The 16,648-nt window shown below is 39.8% G+C and overlaps 1 protein-coding gene and 2 non-coding genes across 5 annotated transcripts; 2 read left to right on the plus strand and 1 right to left on the minus strand.

The window, feature by feature from the left end:
• Positions 1-4,679: 4,679 nt before the first annotated feature.
• dyrk1ab (dual-specificity tyrosine-(Y)-phosphorylation regulated kinase 1A, b) lies at positions 4,680-11,959 on the plus strand. 3 transcript variants are annotated; one of them, XM_015951118.3, is made up of 12 exons: positions 4,680-4,817; positions 6,353-6,419; positions 7,862-8,058; positions 8,293-8,385; positions 8,735-8,923; positions 9,114-9,261; positions 9,361-9,647; positions 9,792-9,938; positions 10,160-10,300; positions 10,407-10,710; positions 10,882-11,006; positions 11,149-11,959. In XM_015951118.3, the coding sequence occupies exons 2-12, from the start codon at positions 6,410-6,412 to the stop codon at positions 11,734-11,736; spliced, it is 2,229 nt and encodes a 742-aa protein (XP_015806604.1). In that variant the 5' UTR covers positions 4,680-4,817; positions 6,353-6,409; the 3' UTR covers positions 11,737-11,959. The 3 variants fall into 3 exon arrangements, with proteins under 3 accessions (XP_015806604.1, XP_015806605.1, XP_015806606.1); XM_015951119.3 differs by lacking the exon at positions 6,353-6,419 and having other exon boundaries at positions 4,681-4,817; XM_015951120.3 differs by lacking the exons at positions 4,680-4,817; positions 6,353-6,419 and adding an exon at positions 5,261-5,420.
• Positions 11,960-14,999: 3,040 nt separating this feature from the next.
• Positions 15,000-15,071, plus strand: trnap-cgg (transfer RNA proline (anticodon CGG)). The gene has a single exon. It is a non-coding gene; the product is annotated as a tRNA-Pro (tRNA).
• A 1,484-nt stretch (positions 15,072-16,555) lies between these two features.
• On the minus strand, positions 16,556-16,627 carry trnap-agg (transfer RNA proline (anticodon AGG)). Its single transcript has one exon. It is a non-coding gene; the product is annotated as a tRNA-Pro (tRNA).
• Between the last annotated feature and the right edge of the window lie 21 nt (positions 16,628-16,648).

Consider the following 16,648-nt stretch of genomic DNA (forward strand, 5'->3'; position numbering starts at 1 on the left):
CCAAGATTCCTGAAGGACAAAAGAGTCTGGCGATCATAGGAGATGGTAGCAGGGACACTACTGAAGAGGATCGTAGACAGGAGCAGGTGGAAAAGAGGAGGTTAGTGGAGAAAAGTTTGAAAAAGTGGCCGGTGACCGCAGCTAAGCTAAGCAAGGCGCCATCTTGTTACCGACCGGGAGCATTATGATTGAAGCCATCCTTCAAAGTGGACATTTTTCCTCAATTTTTCACTACAGTAAATAACGATTTTGGCTCATGGACAAAATAAAACATTAAGTTTTAGTTTATAATTTTACAGGAAGAATTCCGTGGATGTGGAGAAAGCATGTGGCAATAAGAACAGGAACACACTGGGATGATCCGAGCTAAAATTAGCTTCTGCTGCCATCCTCTGGTAAAAGGACAGATGGTCTATTCAAGGAAAAATACTTTTCTGCTAAAAAATCGAAACCAATGAAAAAAATAATTAAAATATATATATGAACAATGGTTTTGTTTGTTTTCAGCATGACTTAAATCCCAGCTGTGTAACTTTTTTCTGTAACTTTGTGTGATGCTTGCTGCTGGGATTTTCTTCCTGGTTAAATAAAATTTAAATAAATAAAATGAATAATATTACCTCATTGCTGTAAGCATAGCATATTTGGTACTTAAATAAGGTGGTTGAAGATGTTTATGTTTTCTTCATCTATAGTCGCTTTGGAATTTCAAAAATGTTAGAAAAAAAGAAATTTGCATTTTCAGCTGAGATATTTTAAATCTAAACAATAGAAATGATTTAGTTCATTTGTCATTTCTTTGGGGTTGTCTGTTTCATTTTTATTACAACGAGGCTAGTTTCACAATAAAAACAAAAACTAATTCTCATTTAGGGTAAATTAATGCAACAAGATTAGTTTTCAATCCCTTTTTGGCCACAGAACACACAAAACTGTTTGGTGGATTATAATTTTTCTCTCTGCTGTTTTAATTCATAACTTTTATCATAAATGTGCTTTTAGTTGAACCTTTCACATTATATAATACTGCTTCTAGATCTTTAAAGTTTTATAGGCTAATAACACATATGGTCTTCATTAATAAAACAAACTACTGATTTTAAAAAGTGGCATGGTAATAAATAGCTATATCTCTTTGTCCTTCACTCTATATGTGTACATGAAAATGAAGAATGAAGCACCCAGAACAACAAGGCACTCTCAGTCCCCACTTGGTGGTGCCCCCGTGCCAAGAAACTAAAAGATGTTTCTGAGATTTTACATTTTAAATCACTTTTAATCCAAATCTCACTTTTAAACAGTAATTAGAGCTTTTATTAACATAAAACATCAATCCAAACTGTTTTAACGTGATGTTTGCTGTCACTTTAAACAACGGGAATGAAAAGATACAAAGAAATGTTGGAAAATGTATTATGGGTGCATTAGGAAATCGGCAGCAGGAAAGAAAACTTTGTGCCATCTTTGCCTTTTGGGGGTAAACTGGGGAGCAGTATAACACCATTTTTATGATTGAAATGAACCAGTTGGGTTGTTTTGTTTTAGGATTATGTCAACGTTAACATCTGAAACCTTCAAACGCCGCGGGACCTGCAAGAATCTGGAAAGAGTCACAAAGTAAGTGAGGAAATGTTCTTGTTTCACTTTTAAATAGACGGACTTATTTTCAATTAACATTAACTGGACTTGGAGTTTTTTTTAAATGCCTAACATGCAGTTATCAGTTGTTACCATCGGTTGTTACATATATTCAATTCAATTCAATTCAAGTTTATTTATATAGCGCCAAATCACGACAAGAGTCGTCTCAAGGCACTTCACATAATAAACATTCCAATTCACAGTTCATTAAGCCAATCAGAAATAATGTTTCCTATATAAGGAACCCAGCAAATTGCATCAAGTCACTGACTAGTGTCAGTGACTATACAGCAATCCTCATACTAAGCAAGCATGCAGCGACAGTGGAGAGGAAAACTCCCTTTTAACAGGAAGAAACCTCCAGAGAATCCTGGCTCAGTATAAGCAGCCATCCTCCACGACTCACTGGGGAAACACCTAATGTTGATTCAGAATCAGATTGTGTAAAATACTAATAAACAGGTACAGCTTATATTTGGACAGTGACCTTTAGCCGGGTAAACAGGTTCAGTTTCACCGAGAACCACTTTTAAAATCACATTGATGTAAATGTTTGGTAACACTTAGGGTCATTTTATTAATGTTAGTGTGTTATTAAGCATTAATAAACCAATAAATAAAGTATAAACAACTGCTTAAAGAGCAAGTCACCCCCAAATAAACTTGTTTTTGCTGATAAACTATATAAACGAGTGTCTGAGTGTGCTGCAAACACATGCAGTCAATAATTTGGCACTTTAGCGCATCTTAGTTAAAATTGAAATATTCTGCCTAAAACTGTCACTGTTGCGCCGTCGTCAGGTAAAAACTCTGCACTGCATTTGAATTTAAATCTACCATCACTATTGGCTAAGAAGTACACTATGATGTCAGCTAGTACATCATGAGATCACAATGTCGTTGTGAGCCTATGTGTGTTTAGTTGTTAGCGGCTCTGTCCTTTCGGTCTGCCAAGCAACTGCATTTTTTGCGTTTTTCAAACAGGAATTGGGAGTGGAGTAAGACTCTGGTAGGGGGTGACTTGCTCTTTAACCATGTTATGTATCGTATTACCAAGTAGACACCCTTCCCCTCCCTGCCCTTCATCCCAACCTTAAGGACACCTTATAGTTAACGATAATGTTAATAAAGAGATCCTTTGTTTATTAATGCTTAATAATACAATAAGTAACTTTAATAAATATACCCTTGCTGTAAAGTGTTACCAAATGTTTAAAATTAGCTTAATAATAATGTTAGCTAAGCGGTCTCAAGTCTTTCCTCTTGAGTCATAAATTAGGTCATGTTCATATTGGTCAAGTCCATGTACCAAACTTTTAATTCAAAATCCTAAACATTAATTTGGCAAAATTAGTTATTTCATTAATTAACTGATCCACTAATTATTAATATTTTTTAAACTTACTCCACTGACTTCTCTAAGTCATGTGACTCGTGTCCAATGAAGTAATGAGGAGTAGTGTGTGTGTGTGTGTGGGGGGGGGGGGGTTCCAAGAAACCAAATTTTACAAGAATTTTCAGAATGTCTGGTCAGTGAACTTCATTAAAATAAAAATAACACAGCATTACCTCATTTCAGTAAAACTAGAAGAGGTAGTAATCATTAATGAATCGAAACTGCCTTATGGGAAAATGTAGGGGACATGTCCCCCCGTCCTCACACCATAATTGTGCCCATGCTCCATTCTACACCTCTGGTATAATGTACTCATGGGAAAACAAACAAAAATACAGTTATAGATAGCTATTTGGTTTCACATAAACTTGGTTTATATCAACATTTTACCCTTTAGCTAAAAAAACATTTATGGATGGTTAGAAATTAGAATATAATAACATAACATTTCCATTTGTTAGAAGTCATCTGAAACTTGTAGCTTAAATTAGTTTTAATTATTAAATTTTTTGTACAGAACAAGGACTGCAGATTTGATGATCCTGTTCAAATTTAATTTACGTGCTAATAATTTCAATATTGTCAATAACAGTCATTTGTGTTGGTACTTAATAGGCTAATTGTTTATTAAAAATAGAATTTTCAGCATTTATTTGTTTTGCTGAGATAATATTACTTAAATATAACTATTATTATTATTATTATTATTATTATTATTATTTTCATCATCATCATCATCATTATTGGATTTAAAATATGCTGAGGAGGAACCACCACATAGTGAAATATTATCGGAATAAAATAAGCATCGTCATCCAAAAAAAATAGCAACAGGCCGAATGAGGTTAAAAACACGGAGAGGGGCACCGCTGGACTCCTGTGTGCGCTGTAACTCTGGCCAGCTCCGAATTTATTCGTCATTGGCACATCCGGGTATTCTTTCTCTTTTTTTTTCTTTTTTGATTGACAGTTTCCATAGCAACAAGCTAGAGCATCGCCATTTTGTCAGGAGGGTTTTTTTCCCCCCCAGCTCAGTCTTTTCAAATGTTCTCCCTTCCCGCCGGAATAATGCTGTCAGTGGATATATTTTTGACGTTTTTGGATATCGAGATGCGTCTAGTGGATCGGATTATTAAGAAGACAAAGAGCCCGACGTTTTAACCTAGTTGAAATAATTAGGCGGTGCCGCACTAACTCAGTTGTCCGTGTCTCTGGTCCACCGGGCCGGTTCACTGCGCAGGTTTGGACCGCGCGCCATTTTGTGAAAATTGACACAAAATTCCAAACCAAAATTTATCAGAGGACACGGCTTCTGCTTAGTGTTTAAAATGCACTAGATGTAATCGCGTTGTCGCCGCTCATCGAGGTGACCGACATTTCAGTCGCAAAGACGAGCGTTAAATCAGAATTTGGCATAACGTTTATTTAGCGGTGGCTAGAATCGTTAGCTTCAGGCTAAGTCAAAGGAGCTAGCTGATGTTAGCTGCCTTCATTTTGTGAACCAGCTAAGGTTAGCCAGTAAGTTACCCGTGCTAGTTAGCATGTTGTTGGTCATCAGCTGATAGTAACGTTTGATGAAATTACTTCGATCACGGATGTTGCTCAGCAAGGCTTGGACAATGAAGCGCGTACTAGATGTGACTGGTGAGTTATTTTAGCCGGCCAGAGGACGGGGGATTGGATTTACTCGCTAACCGTGCAGGGAGGTGGAGAATCAAGCTGGATAAGTTTCCTCATCATACAGGTTATTGGACTTTAAATGAAGATCGTGCCATTAGAGGTAAGCAGATCCAAACTGTTCTATTTCACATTTGCGTTAATTTGGCTTTTCTCGTACGTATATATGTCCCATGTAGCGTGAATGGTTAACAATGATGGAGGCGGTAGTGAAGTTGTGGCGGCTAAGAGATTTTGTGGAGCCAGGGTTAACGTTTGCTTACAGTCAGTAGGTCAAGAGACGGGTTTTAATGCTGAACGTGAAGGAATTTCCAGCTGACTGTGAGTTTGGACGGAGAGTCGTGATGGCACGGTGTTAATGTTCCTGCTAACCGTGCTATATTGGGTCCTGTCATTGTATGATTGAAGCCGTGTTAGCTTACCTCCCCGATTTGATCTACTGCATGGGCCTCATAGCCCGCTGGCTGCACACAGCGTCACTAGCTAACGTCGGGCTGGTGAGAGATATGCTCATCTGCCCCGCAGTTTTCAGGGTAACGACGACAGCGTTATAGCTAGTTAGTCCGCTAGCGGTAACGTGACGGGGAATATCATCTATTTGAGGATTTGGACTGCCTCACGAACAATATGTAAGCAAGAGAAGACGAAAATTAACACTGAATATGCTTTCTAAATTCCAACCATGACGAGATCTACCTTATCATCTGTAAGTACAGACCGACTCGGTATATATTTATTCCCCGCGAACGTTTAGCATTTAATTGTTTTGGATCGGTTATGTTTGATCCATCTTTGGAATGAATCTAATCAGTTGGGCGTGAGAGGATGACACACGGGGCTTGTTACAGAGATCTTTAAGCATCCTTTTGTACGATTCGGCTTCTAATATCAAGCTAGCTGTCGATATATTTACACATAAATAGGCCCACAGATGCCATAATGACCAGAGCCAAGAAAGGAACTGTTCATTTCTTAGTACTGAAGAATAAGATAAAGCAGACGTTTAGGAAAAGACTAAAGAGCTACAAGTGTGCTAAAAATTGGCATTTTGTACCACTATTATTTTACTTGTATTACAATTAGTTTAAACGTTTTAAATAAAATCAAGTCTCAAGACTGTCTAATAGAAGTAAAGCACTCTCAAACTAGTTACTTCCCTCCAGTTCTTTGTAAAATTACATAGTCCTGTACACTAAATATAGTTGTGTTCAGACGAACAGTTGTCTATTTTATTGGTGTATATTTAAAGCTAAAATTCTCGTTTAAATAACATTTTTACCCTAGAGTATACTAAAAGAAGCTAAAGCCTCAAGGCCCACAACAATGTGAATTCTGATTTGTTTAATTTATTTTTTTAACCGTTTTACAGCTTTGCGATTGAATTTTAATTCATTAAAATCTCAAGCAGCTCATAGTTAAAACCTGAAATTTAAAACTTTTAACACACATTTTTAAAATATGCTTTAAGTTGTTTTATTTCCACAGCATTCACATCCAGCTCACTTTTACAAGTTTTTGGGGGTCCCTTATCATCTTTGGTGGCCATCTGTCACTGATTCTTAACTCAGGTTTAATCTCAGTGATGTTAAATCCCACCCAAAATGCAAAATTATAATAAAGTGTTTTTATTCTTTGTAGTGGGTTGTGGTTTGCTGCTGGACTCTCCTCCCAGGATGATATGAAATTAAACAGAAGATGCATCCAGGTTAGCAGCTGTACATTAGGCTTTAACCCTTTGCTGGGGAAAACTAGTTCACTTATGATCTTTTCTAACTTATGTTGCTGTTTTGAATTTGGCCTCAAGACTTAACATCTATGAGTCATCATGAGCAGGACCAAGTCACACAATCTGAACTGCCCGGGACTGTAGTTATTATTTTTAAATTGTTGATGGTAGTTTTTATTTAGTTATTTAGGTTATAATGGTAACATTTATTTTACACAGCAGGATAAACAGTAACAAAGACATGATGGATAATAAGGATATATTTAGAGCTCATAAGATGAACAAATATTTAATATAATCTTAAGTGTAATTCACTTTTTAATTTGTTTAAATTACATTCTGAAAAGGTATAAATGTGTATTTTAACATATTTATAGTGGCTGAAAAAAGAGATGCGTCTTGGCTCTCAAATACCTTGTTGTCTGTGCTCTATCACTTTACAGTTCCTCTTGTTTCTGTCAGTGGATGTGTATTTTCTGCTTTTCCAAAGCTGGGTCAGCTTTCTAACGCTCTCAGATGAAGTGCAGGTTTTAGGCTGTGCAGCTATTTTACTGTCAAGCTCTTGTGTTGAAAGCAACGTCTAAGTGTGCCAAAGTTCAGTTTTATTTCTTGTTTATTTCTTGTTTTCTCATTGGAAAATGGGAGCAGCTCTGCCCTGGCAACAAAAGTAGGCTATTTGCATACTGCGTTGTGATTGGTCTGTGCATTGATGGGCTTGCCAAATCACGCTGTATCTCTGTGGTGATAGGCTATGCTAATTAGGTGCTGTTGCTGGGATTCTGAATAGTGGTTACTGTGTAGCGCTGGTGAATTGTGTTGTCTGGTGAGAGATGCTGATAGCTGAACATGCTATTTAATAATTTTTTGATTCCTTCTGGCTTAAAATGAAGGATGATTCACTGTACAGTGTGGAGATGCTGTATTCTCGCCCCTTCTCACTGTTAAACCTACCGTTTTCTCCCTTTTCTTCACAAAGGTTGATACATTGCTGCTGTTTTATTTTTGCTGTCCTTTTCATGCAATTTAGATTTGGTTAACATGTTCATTAAAATGCAATATCTAAACATTAATTCAGATACTGTGCCTTTTTTTCCTAACATGGATTTATTAAAGACCTGTCTTATTTTAACATGCATGTTATAAATAAATATATTTTATTCATAATGAAAATTGCGCATTTTTGTAAAGGTGTAAAGGGTTTTTGTTGCTTTTTTGAAATAGTAAAAATGAGAAGTTTATATTAAATCTGTACAGTCTGAATGACACTTATTTTAACTGTAATGCAAAAAATGTTTAGCATGAAAATGAGAATATAACATACCATTTTTTTATAAACTTTTTCTTTCTTAATGTTATTTGTCAGTTTATATATTGGGGATTGAAGTGAAAGTACATTCCCTAACATTGTTCTTTTCTCTTAGGAGGAGAGACTTCAGCATGCAAACCTTCGTCCGTCCGGCTTGCGCCCTCTTTTTCTTTACACACTGCTGGTCTTCAGATGGCTGCTCCAATGCCCCATACGCACCAGCAGTACAGTGACCGCCACCAGCCAAGCACTGACCAATCTGTTACAGTCTTACCGTACAGCGACCAGACACCACAGCTCACTGCCAATCAGGTATACGAACCCCACCACATAGCTCCTCAAGGTTTTACAGTTTTGGGTCCAATATCAAAGCCTACTTCCCTTTTTCTACTGTCACTAGGCAGAGCAGCTACATGTCAAATGTCACTTTCAGTTTAATCACGTCTTGTTAACCATCATTACTTGCAATGATTCAAGAGGATGCTGTTTCTTATGAAATTGCCGTGTGTTTTTTTGTTCATGAATACTTTACCTGTGACACTCCAGAGGCACATGCCCCAGTGCTTTCGTGACCCAACTTCAGCTCCCCTGAGGAAGCTCTCCATCGACCTTATCAAAACATACAAACACATCAATGAGGTTTGTTTTTTTAGTTTGTTTTGATGCATTTAAATCTAAACTAATTATTTACTTTAGCAGCTGAAAGAGTTAACCAGCTATACTTTTAATCATATTGGATATGCTTACAATTAAAGTTACTGCAGCTTTTTTTTTAAATGTCTTTTAGATTTTTACTTTTGCTGAGACGAAACAAAATGCAACATGTTTTAATTTACTGCATTTTTATTGAATAAAACAAAGTCATGTTGGTGAGATCATGATAAAATAATCCATTAGAAGATTCAACTTAACAAAGATCATTGTGTGTTTCATTAGCTCGTCAAAGACTTGTGTGTGTGGTTATGGGATGTAATGTGTTAACTTACAGGTGTATTATGCAAAAAAGAAGCGACGGCACCAACAGGGTCAGGGTGAAGACTCCAGTCATAAAAAGGAGAGGAAAGTGTTCAATGATGGCTATGACGATGATAACTATGACTACATCGTCAAGAATGGGGAGAAATGGATGGACCGCTATGAAATTGATTCCTTGATAGGAAAAGGATCGTTTGGACAGGTGCTTCACTATCAGTTCCACTCAAACGTTTATTTGATTCATAAGAATACAATGTTCTTTCTAAAAGTATTAACCAGCATTTCTGTACATTTTCTTTTGTGATTATTGACCCTAAACGTTAATATCAAAACTAATCCGTAAAAACTTCATGCTGAGCAAACTGTAAACTGTTTGTCGTTGGCGTGTTTAGGTTGTGAAAGCGTATGACCGAGTCGAGCAGGAATGGGTTGCCATTAAGATCATCAAGAACAAGAAAGCTTTCCTCAATCAAGCCCAGATAGAAGTGCGCCTCTTGGAGTTGATGAACAAACATGATACCGAGATGAAATACTACATTGGTAATCCACTCTTGAAATTAGCATCTAATCTGATCAGAAAAATAAAAGGCCAGGGGGTTTGTTACTGACTAACATGGACATAATTTGCTTTTTCTGCAGTTCATTTAAAGCGACACTTCATGTTTCGGAACCACCTCTGCCTCGTGTTCGAGATGCTGTCGTATAACTTATACGACCTGCTCCGAAATACCAACTTCCGCGGAGTCTCGCTCAATCTCACCCGGAAGTTTGCCCAGCAGCTATGCACGGCGCTACTCTTCCTGGCCACGCCTGAGCTCAGCATCATCCACTGTGACCTGAAGCCCGAGAACATCCTCCTCTGTAACCCAAAGAGGAGTGCCATCAAAATAGTGGACTTTGGCAGTTCATGCCAACTGGGACAAAGGGTAATTAGCAGCAGTATTTCTCATCAGCTATGAGTCAGTTGGGTGCAATAAAGTCAATAAGTAACTGTTTGTGGGTTATTTATTTATTTTTTTTACGTTTTTTTATTTTTTTTAATTTGTCCCTTATGTGTGTTTTGTGTATAGATATACCAGTATATCCAGAGTCGCTTCTACCGTTCCCCAGAAGTGCTGCTGGGAATGCCCTATGACCTGGCCATCGATATGTGGTCCTTGGGTTGCATCTTGGTGGAGATGCACACTGGAGAGCCTCTCTTTAGTGGAGCCAATGAGGTATAACAATCTGAAACATTAGCTAGGTGGTCATATTTCAGTGAAGGATGACAAATGCTTTCATCTTGTGTCTGCATTTTAAATCTGATTGTGTAACCATTGGAGATAGAAAAGAAGACTTCATAACCTTAAAACATTCTGAACCATTTGGTTTTTTAGATGATGTATTTTACAGCATTTATTGTGTATAAAGAAGTAACACGATTTGCTCACCTCCTCAGGTGGATCAGATGAACAAAATAGTTGAGGTTCTTGGGATCCCGCCTAATCACATAATGGACCTAGCCCCCAAAGCCAGGAAGTTCTTCGAGAAGCTTTCTGATGGTACATGGAGTGTTAAGAAGACCAAAGATGGCAAAAGGGTGACTTCTCTCTCTTGTGTGCATGTGGACCACTGAATATAATGAAAGGTACTTTTTGGTAATTATAACTGACATGCTGGTGAATATTTTATTTGTACTTTTACAGTATAAGCCTCCAGCTTCGCGGAAACTCCACTCTATCCTGGGTGTGGAGACAGGGGGTCCCGGTGGCCGACGGGCGGGGGAGTCCGGCCATGCTGTTGCTGACTACTTGAAGTTCAAGGACCTGATCCTTCGGATGTTGGACTATGACCCTAAGAGTCGCATCCAGCCCTACTATGCCCTGCAGCACAGCTTCTTCAAGAAGACTGCTGATGAGGGGACCAATACAAGCAGTAGTGTGTCTACAAGCCCCGCATTAGAGCAGTCACAGTCTTCTGGAACCACCTCCAGCACCTCCTCTAGTTCAGGTACTCGTCACACAGAGCAAATCAACTGTTTTACATCACTTCAGCTGTGTTAGAAGCCTGTAAAACACACAGTTGTGGAGCTCTGCCTCTATGAGCTTAAGCTGAGGTTGATGTAGCATTTGACATGAAGCTAATGAAGATGTACTTGTGTCACTTCTACTTAACCCGTAGGAGGATCATCTGGGACCAGCACCAGTGGCAGAGCGAGATCAGACCCGACCCATCACCACTTGCACAGTGGAGGACACTTTGGCACGACGATGCCTGCAATCGATGGTGACAGCCTCTGTCCACAGGTCAGCAAGTTGAAATCTGCGAACACGTGGTTAATGTTGTGTGGGAAAGTGTTTGTCTTCACTTGCACCGAACCTTTTAGATACTTTTTATTTACTTAAAGTATTTCACACCTGGCTCATTTTATTTATTTGGCTCTTACAGGCGAGGCAGCCTTACCCGCCCCCGCTGGTGTGGGGAGGTGGCGTTGGACCTGAGTCAGTCACTGGAGAAACCCACCCAGTTCAGGAGACCACCTTCCATGTTCCCCCCCAGCACCCTAAGGCCCTGCATCCCCACTCACACACTCATCACCACCATGGGCAAATGATGGCTACTCGTCCACGTCCACGCCACTACACCTCCCCGACACACAGCTCTTCAACACAGGACTCCATGGAGGTGGTTCATGGCCATCTGTCCATGACCTCCCTGTCTTCCTCTGCCTCCTCTTCCTCTACATCATCCTCTTCCACTGGTAACCATGGCAACCAGGCCTACCAGCTCCGCCATTTACCCGCTGGAGCCCTTGACTTTGGTCAGAATGGTGGGCTGAGCATGGGGCTAGGTGCCTTCTCGAACCCACGGCAGGAGACTGGCATGGCAGCGCACCCTGCATTCTCCATGGGCACGAACACAGGGCCTGCCCATTACCTAGCGGAAGGTCACCTGGGCATGAGGCAGGGCATGGACCGGGAGGAGTCTCCAATGACTGGAGTATGTGTGCAGCAGAGTTCTATGGCCAGCTCGTGACTGCACTGACATTTGGCTGTGTGTTCCCCCTGTGCGTCATTTTTAAGGTGGTGTTTTTTACTACAAGGTGTGTTGAGATCAAAAGCTGCTCACGTCAGAAGGGAGATATCACTGAACCGCTACTACAGAGAAAAACCTTTGTTAAAAGTATATATGTAATTTTTATCAGTTTTTTCTTTTGCAATCATTAGGCACAAAATAATACTGCAGAATAACCATAGTGAGATTGAGACATCCATCTTACCATTTCACCAGTTTCATGTAACCACGAAGTAATCACCATATGGTATTATGTGGCAAAACCTTCTAAGGAGCGTTTCAGAGCAAAGTTTGAAGCTGATCTGCAGCGAGCTGTTGGTGATGAAATGCTTGGTGTCCTTTAGGTTCAAACCGTGGAGCGCCTGACATTATTGTTCCACTGGTTGGTAATTAATTTTGCCCTCTTTTTTTTTTTTTTTTTTTGTGAAATTTCACATCAGAGCTGCTTGTAAATCCTGTAGCTTGACAACGAGGGGAAGTGTTTGCAGTGATATTTCTTGTTGTTGGTCGGTTTTGTGTGACTCTGTTAAAGGGGAGCACATAGCAGTGGAGTCCCTATGCGTGTGCTGGCCGGGTGGAAAGAAGACCCCGTAGGTGGATGCTGACACCAACCGGGTTAAAGGAGAGGGAAGCACCACCCCGTAGGCCTAGAGGTCCTGTGGTCCTGCAAGCTGCAACCGGGCCCGGCACAGGCGAGAGCAGCGATGGGCGTGGGAGACGAAAGGATCCGGCCCAGGGAAAGGAAGACAAGTCAGTGGCTGGTTCTAGATAATCCTTTGGCCTTATGACTCATGGACTTGGAATGGAATGGAGATGGACATTATCATTCGAATTAAGATGGCTTTTCTCTATTTTTCTCTCTAGACAGCCCTTAATTCTTTAAGGAAATTAAAACAATGTAGAAATGGTAAATAAGAATGGTAATTTGAGGCCTTTCTTGACAAAGATTTCGTCTTCAGCAGGGCCCCACATAACAGGGTCTTATTGTACACAACAACCTCCTAAACATTACTTCCTTGAAATTCACTGGTTAAGGATTTTGCAGTGGAAAGAACTATCTATTCCAGAGTCTACCCTTTTATGTTTTTATTTTCCCCCCTTTTGCATGTAGTCCCTCATCAGAACCACCTGCACAAGTCTCTCCATCTAAAACAAGGAAACTGAAGAAAAAAAAAAGAGTTAAGTGACTGCCTTTTTTCTCCTCAAATTATGCTGTGAATTTTACAAGAATTTATTTTCCCTTTGGATATGTTTTTATACCAAAGCAGTTGTTTTATAGCATATAGGTGTCTGTAACCAATAATGTAGCAGTTCACCACTTTGACGCAAACTTTATCAAGATCTTATTTTAACGTCAACACAAACAGCTGCAATATATTCCTTTAGCAAAACTGGAGACCGTTGTCGAGATCGTTGGCTGTTGTGTATTCTGGCCAGACTTGTTTGCAACGTTTTACCAAAACTGTTTCCATATTAATTGGTAGATTATTTTGGGAGTCTTTTAAAACTTCAGTATGTTTAGAAAATTTGGTAGTTACTCTGCAGGCTCCGGAGTAGCGAGATAGAGGCTGATGGTTTTAAACGAAAAAAGGAGACTAATGCGTTCTATTTCTGTCATCGTTTTCTTTCTTTTTTTTTTTTTTTTTCATTTTTGTTTATTTCCCCTCTCCCCCTCCCCTCCCCCCATCATACTATTTCAAAGGGTGTTGCTGCCTTTCATACATCATTTGGTCAACTAAGCTAGTTTCTGCCGTGAAGTGAAGCAAGACTTTGTCGTTGCCTTGCCAGGGTAAGAAGAACTGGCGAACCGGTTTGTGTTTAACGGTATAGTTCTGATTTTGGCAGGACGAATCCCTGTGATTGTCGTCCTTTTCAAAGGTAAAGGGTGTTTCGTCAGTCCACCTTAGCAGTGCTTTCGCCTAGGCAGACATGCATGTCCTCAAAACATTTAGTCAATTACCCGATTTCTTTTTCTTTTTGTTATATCAGGGATTTAAAAGTGCTTTCCTCCTTCTGTTGCTCATTTTGTCACTTTTAAAATCGAAAAACAAAACTAGAAAAAAAATCTGCCCACAGTCACCTTGCAGTTAAAGAAGGGAGACAGGTCATGCCGTTGTCATTTTGTAAGGGGAACCATCCCTAGCAGTCATGCTTGGTATTTCCACAAACACAAATGTAAAGCTACCTATATTGAGATTGGGGTTTTATCTGGATGTCAAGGTTAATTGCATATTTGCAATCATTTTTCATACCCCGCTGAATTTGAGACATTTAGATCTTGTCAGTGGTTTTTATTGCTGGCACTCATACTGGTACTAAACATTCCAAAAATAAAGACTGAAAAAGAAAAAAAATTGACTGCTGTGACTCGTAAGTGTGCGCCTATTTCAGATCATGCTGATTGACCACTTATTTAGAGCAGTTGTCATGAAATGCAGCCCCTTTTTAATAGTTGAAATAGAATTTATGTATATATTTATATTTTTTTAATAAAGGAAGTATAGAACTCACTACCTTGCTCCTGCTGGTATGTTGATTATGTTTGTCAATTTGGTGACCATTCAGTGGGCAGGATCTGTTTCTTTGTGGCAAAACCTTGCCTTTTGGTGAAGGTACTTGACTACATCAGGACAACACTATGAGGTAGGGTTTGAATCAAACAGGGAAAGCTAGATCTTCAAACCTTAATAATTTTCACAGGGTATATTGTAAGTGCATGTACATCACAAACCTTACGTTTTGGTTATATGAGAAGCACATGGTTGAAAAAAAAGGATCCATCTTTCATAGGCCTGTTCAGTTTGTGGGTTATACACGAACGGAGTCTCGGTAACATATCTGAACACCCAAGAGAAGTCAAGTCTTTATTTACCTTGAATTTATCTTTTTCATTTTTGGTTTCACATTTTTTTCCCACTTTTTTTGTACATGCTACATGCACTATAGAATTGAACAGCATGGGGGAAAGGATAAGTCCATGTATCCACAGATTGTAAGATCTAGTCAAGACTTTGCTGTGTTTATGACAATGCCCTTTGTATTATATTAAGACAGTCTTATGTATGATATATAAAAAGAAGTTAATTGAATTGTTTGGTGTCGTTATTGTTTGTCTTGCCAACTGCAATTACATCACACAAAGCATTTCGTTTTAATCCTGGGTAACGTTCGCCAATGGGCCAGAGTACATATTTAAGAGAACATGGTGACGTAGTTTATGTCCTGGCTCGTTGGTCTAGGGGTATGATTCTCGCTTCGGGTGCGAGAGGTCCCGGGTTCAAATCCCGGACGAGCCCTTGTTTCTTTTAACTTTGGTAAATTCTTAAATTTAATGCGAAAATACTTCGTTAATCCCAGAGGGAAATTAGAGTTTCAGTACACACAATTCTTTCTATCTTTAGTGGCTTTGTCTACACAGAAAGATGTACATAGACACATGACAAGAATTGGTGACTGGTCATTCGCAACCTGAGTCTCACTACCATAATAGATCAAGAGGGTTTATATCATGAGGATAGAGTCAGGGGGAGGGGAAAAAAGGCACTTCGGAGTCCCCCCACCACCACCACCACCACCACAGAGAGGGCAGCTTTGCTATGCAAAAAATCACCTCAGACAGATACTGTATGTACACAGACTTCAGACATTACACAACATAAGTATCCACTGGGTGGGGAGGTAGGTTTGGGACTCCTCGCTTCAGTGTGTGCAGCCGCATGGGGCAGCACTCATCACCTCTGTTTGGACAGGGGAGGGAGATAATGGGTTAGAGAGCACAGTGGCTACTAGATATGGTTCCACTGCCTTCACCAGTCACAGTCCCGTCCAGGCTGGGATAGGGAGAAAGAGTTTCCATAGCTACGGCAACATTCCACATTTCTTTTGAGGGGGGAGTTATCACTTCAGCCTCACAGGCTACAAGGGCACCAGATAAGAATTGTTTTGGGGACAGACAGAGATCATTTCCTCTCTGCCTTAGTGTTCTGTTGGTCTACAACCCCTCTAGATCCAATAATGGCGTAATTAATCTATCCCAATCAGTGCTGATCCGTCCACTCGCTCCTTGATTGAATCAACCTTCTGTGCCAGAGCCTGAATCTCAGCCAAAGTTCCAAGCTTACGACTCATCTCAACAATTATATGAGTTTGTGCGTTCACAGCACGATGCATTCTATCCCTGAGCTCCGGGATTGAGCCAATATTCCTCGAAAGCTCGTTAATTTTCCGGTAAACCAGGTAACCGCTCAGGCCAAACAGCAGGAATCCCGACACCAAAACGACGAATATCCAAACATCTTCAGAATCCTCTACAGACAGTTGAGAGAGGCAGATCAAGTTCCACTACTTCCAGAGTCCATGATATGCCCAGCTGGCTCTGTCCCAGAGGGGCATCCGGGAGCCCCTTCTCCCGTTCTCATTGTTGAACGTGTGTGTATCCATTTTTAATAATTTCCAGTTTCCAGATGCAGAAAGCGCCGTGCACAGACAGGACAAAGAGCCTTGGGATAAGGAGGGAAGGAGAGGAGAAAAAAAGCGCCTGTACTCTCCAAGAGCTAGAAAAATAATGGAATATGGCGGAAACAAAAGATTGCAACACAATACTGACATTTTACAAACTAGTGACATTTTTCCTGTTTCAATTAGGTTATTTATACGGATATTTTTAGACATTTTACTAGGTTCTTGGGACACTTCATTCGCAGATCAAGTCAATATTTTTCGTCTGTTCTCTAGAAAGATTTCCCAATGAGCCAAAAAAAAGGACTGATGAAAAAACACCGGGCTCGTCCGGGATTTGAACCCGGGACCTCTCGCACCCTAAGCGAGAATCATACCCCTAGACCAACGAGCCATGTGCAATTTTATACCTATT

The sequence above is a fragment of the Nothobranchius furzeri genome, chromosome 13 (genome assembly GCF_043380555.1).
Source record: "Nothobranchius furzeri strain GRZ-AD chromosome 13, NfurGRZ-RIMD1, whole genome shotgun sequence".
NCBI lineage: Eukaryota > Metazoa > Chordata > Actinopteri > Cyprinodontiformes > Nothobranchiidae > Nothobranchius > Nothobranchius furzeri.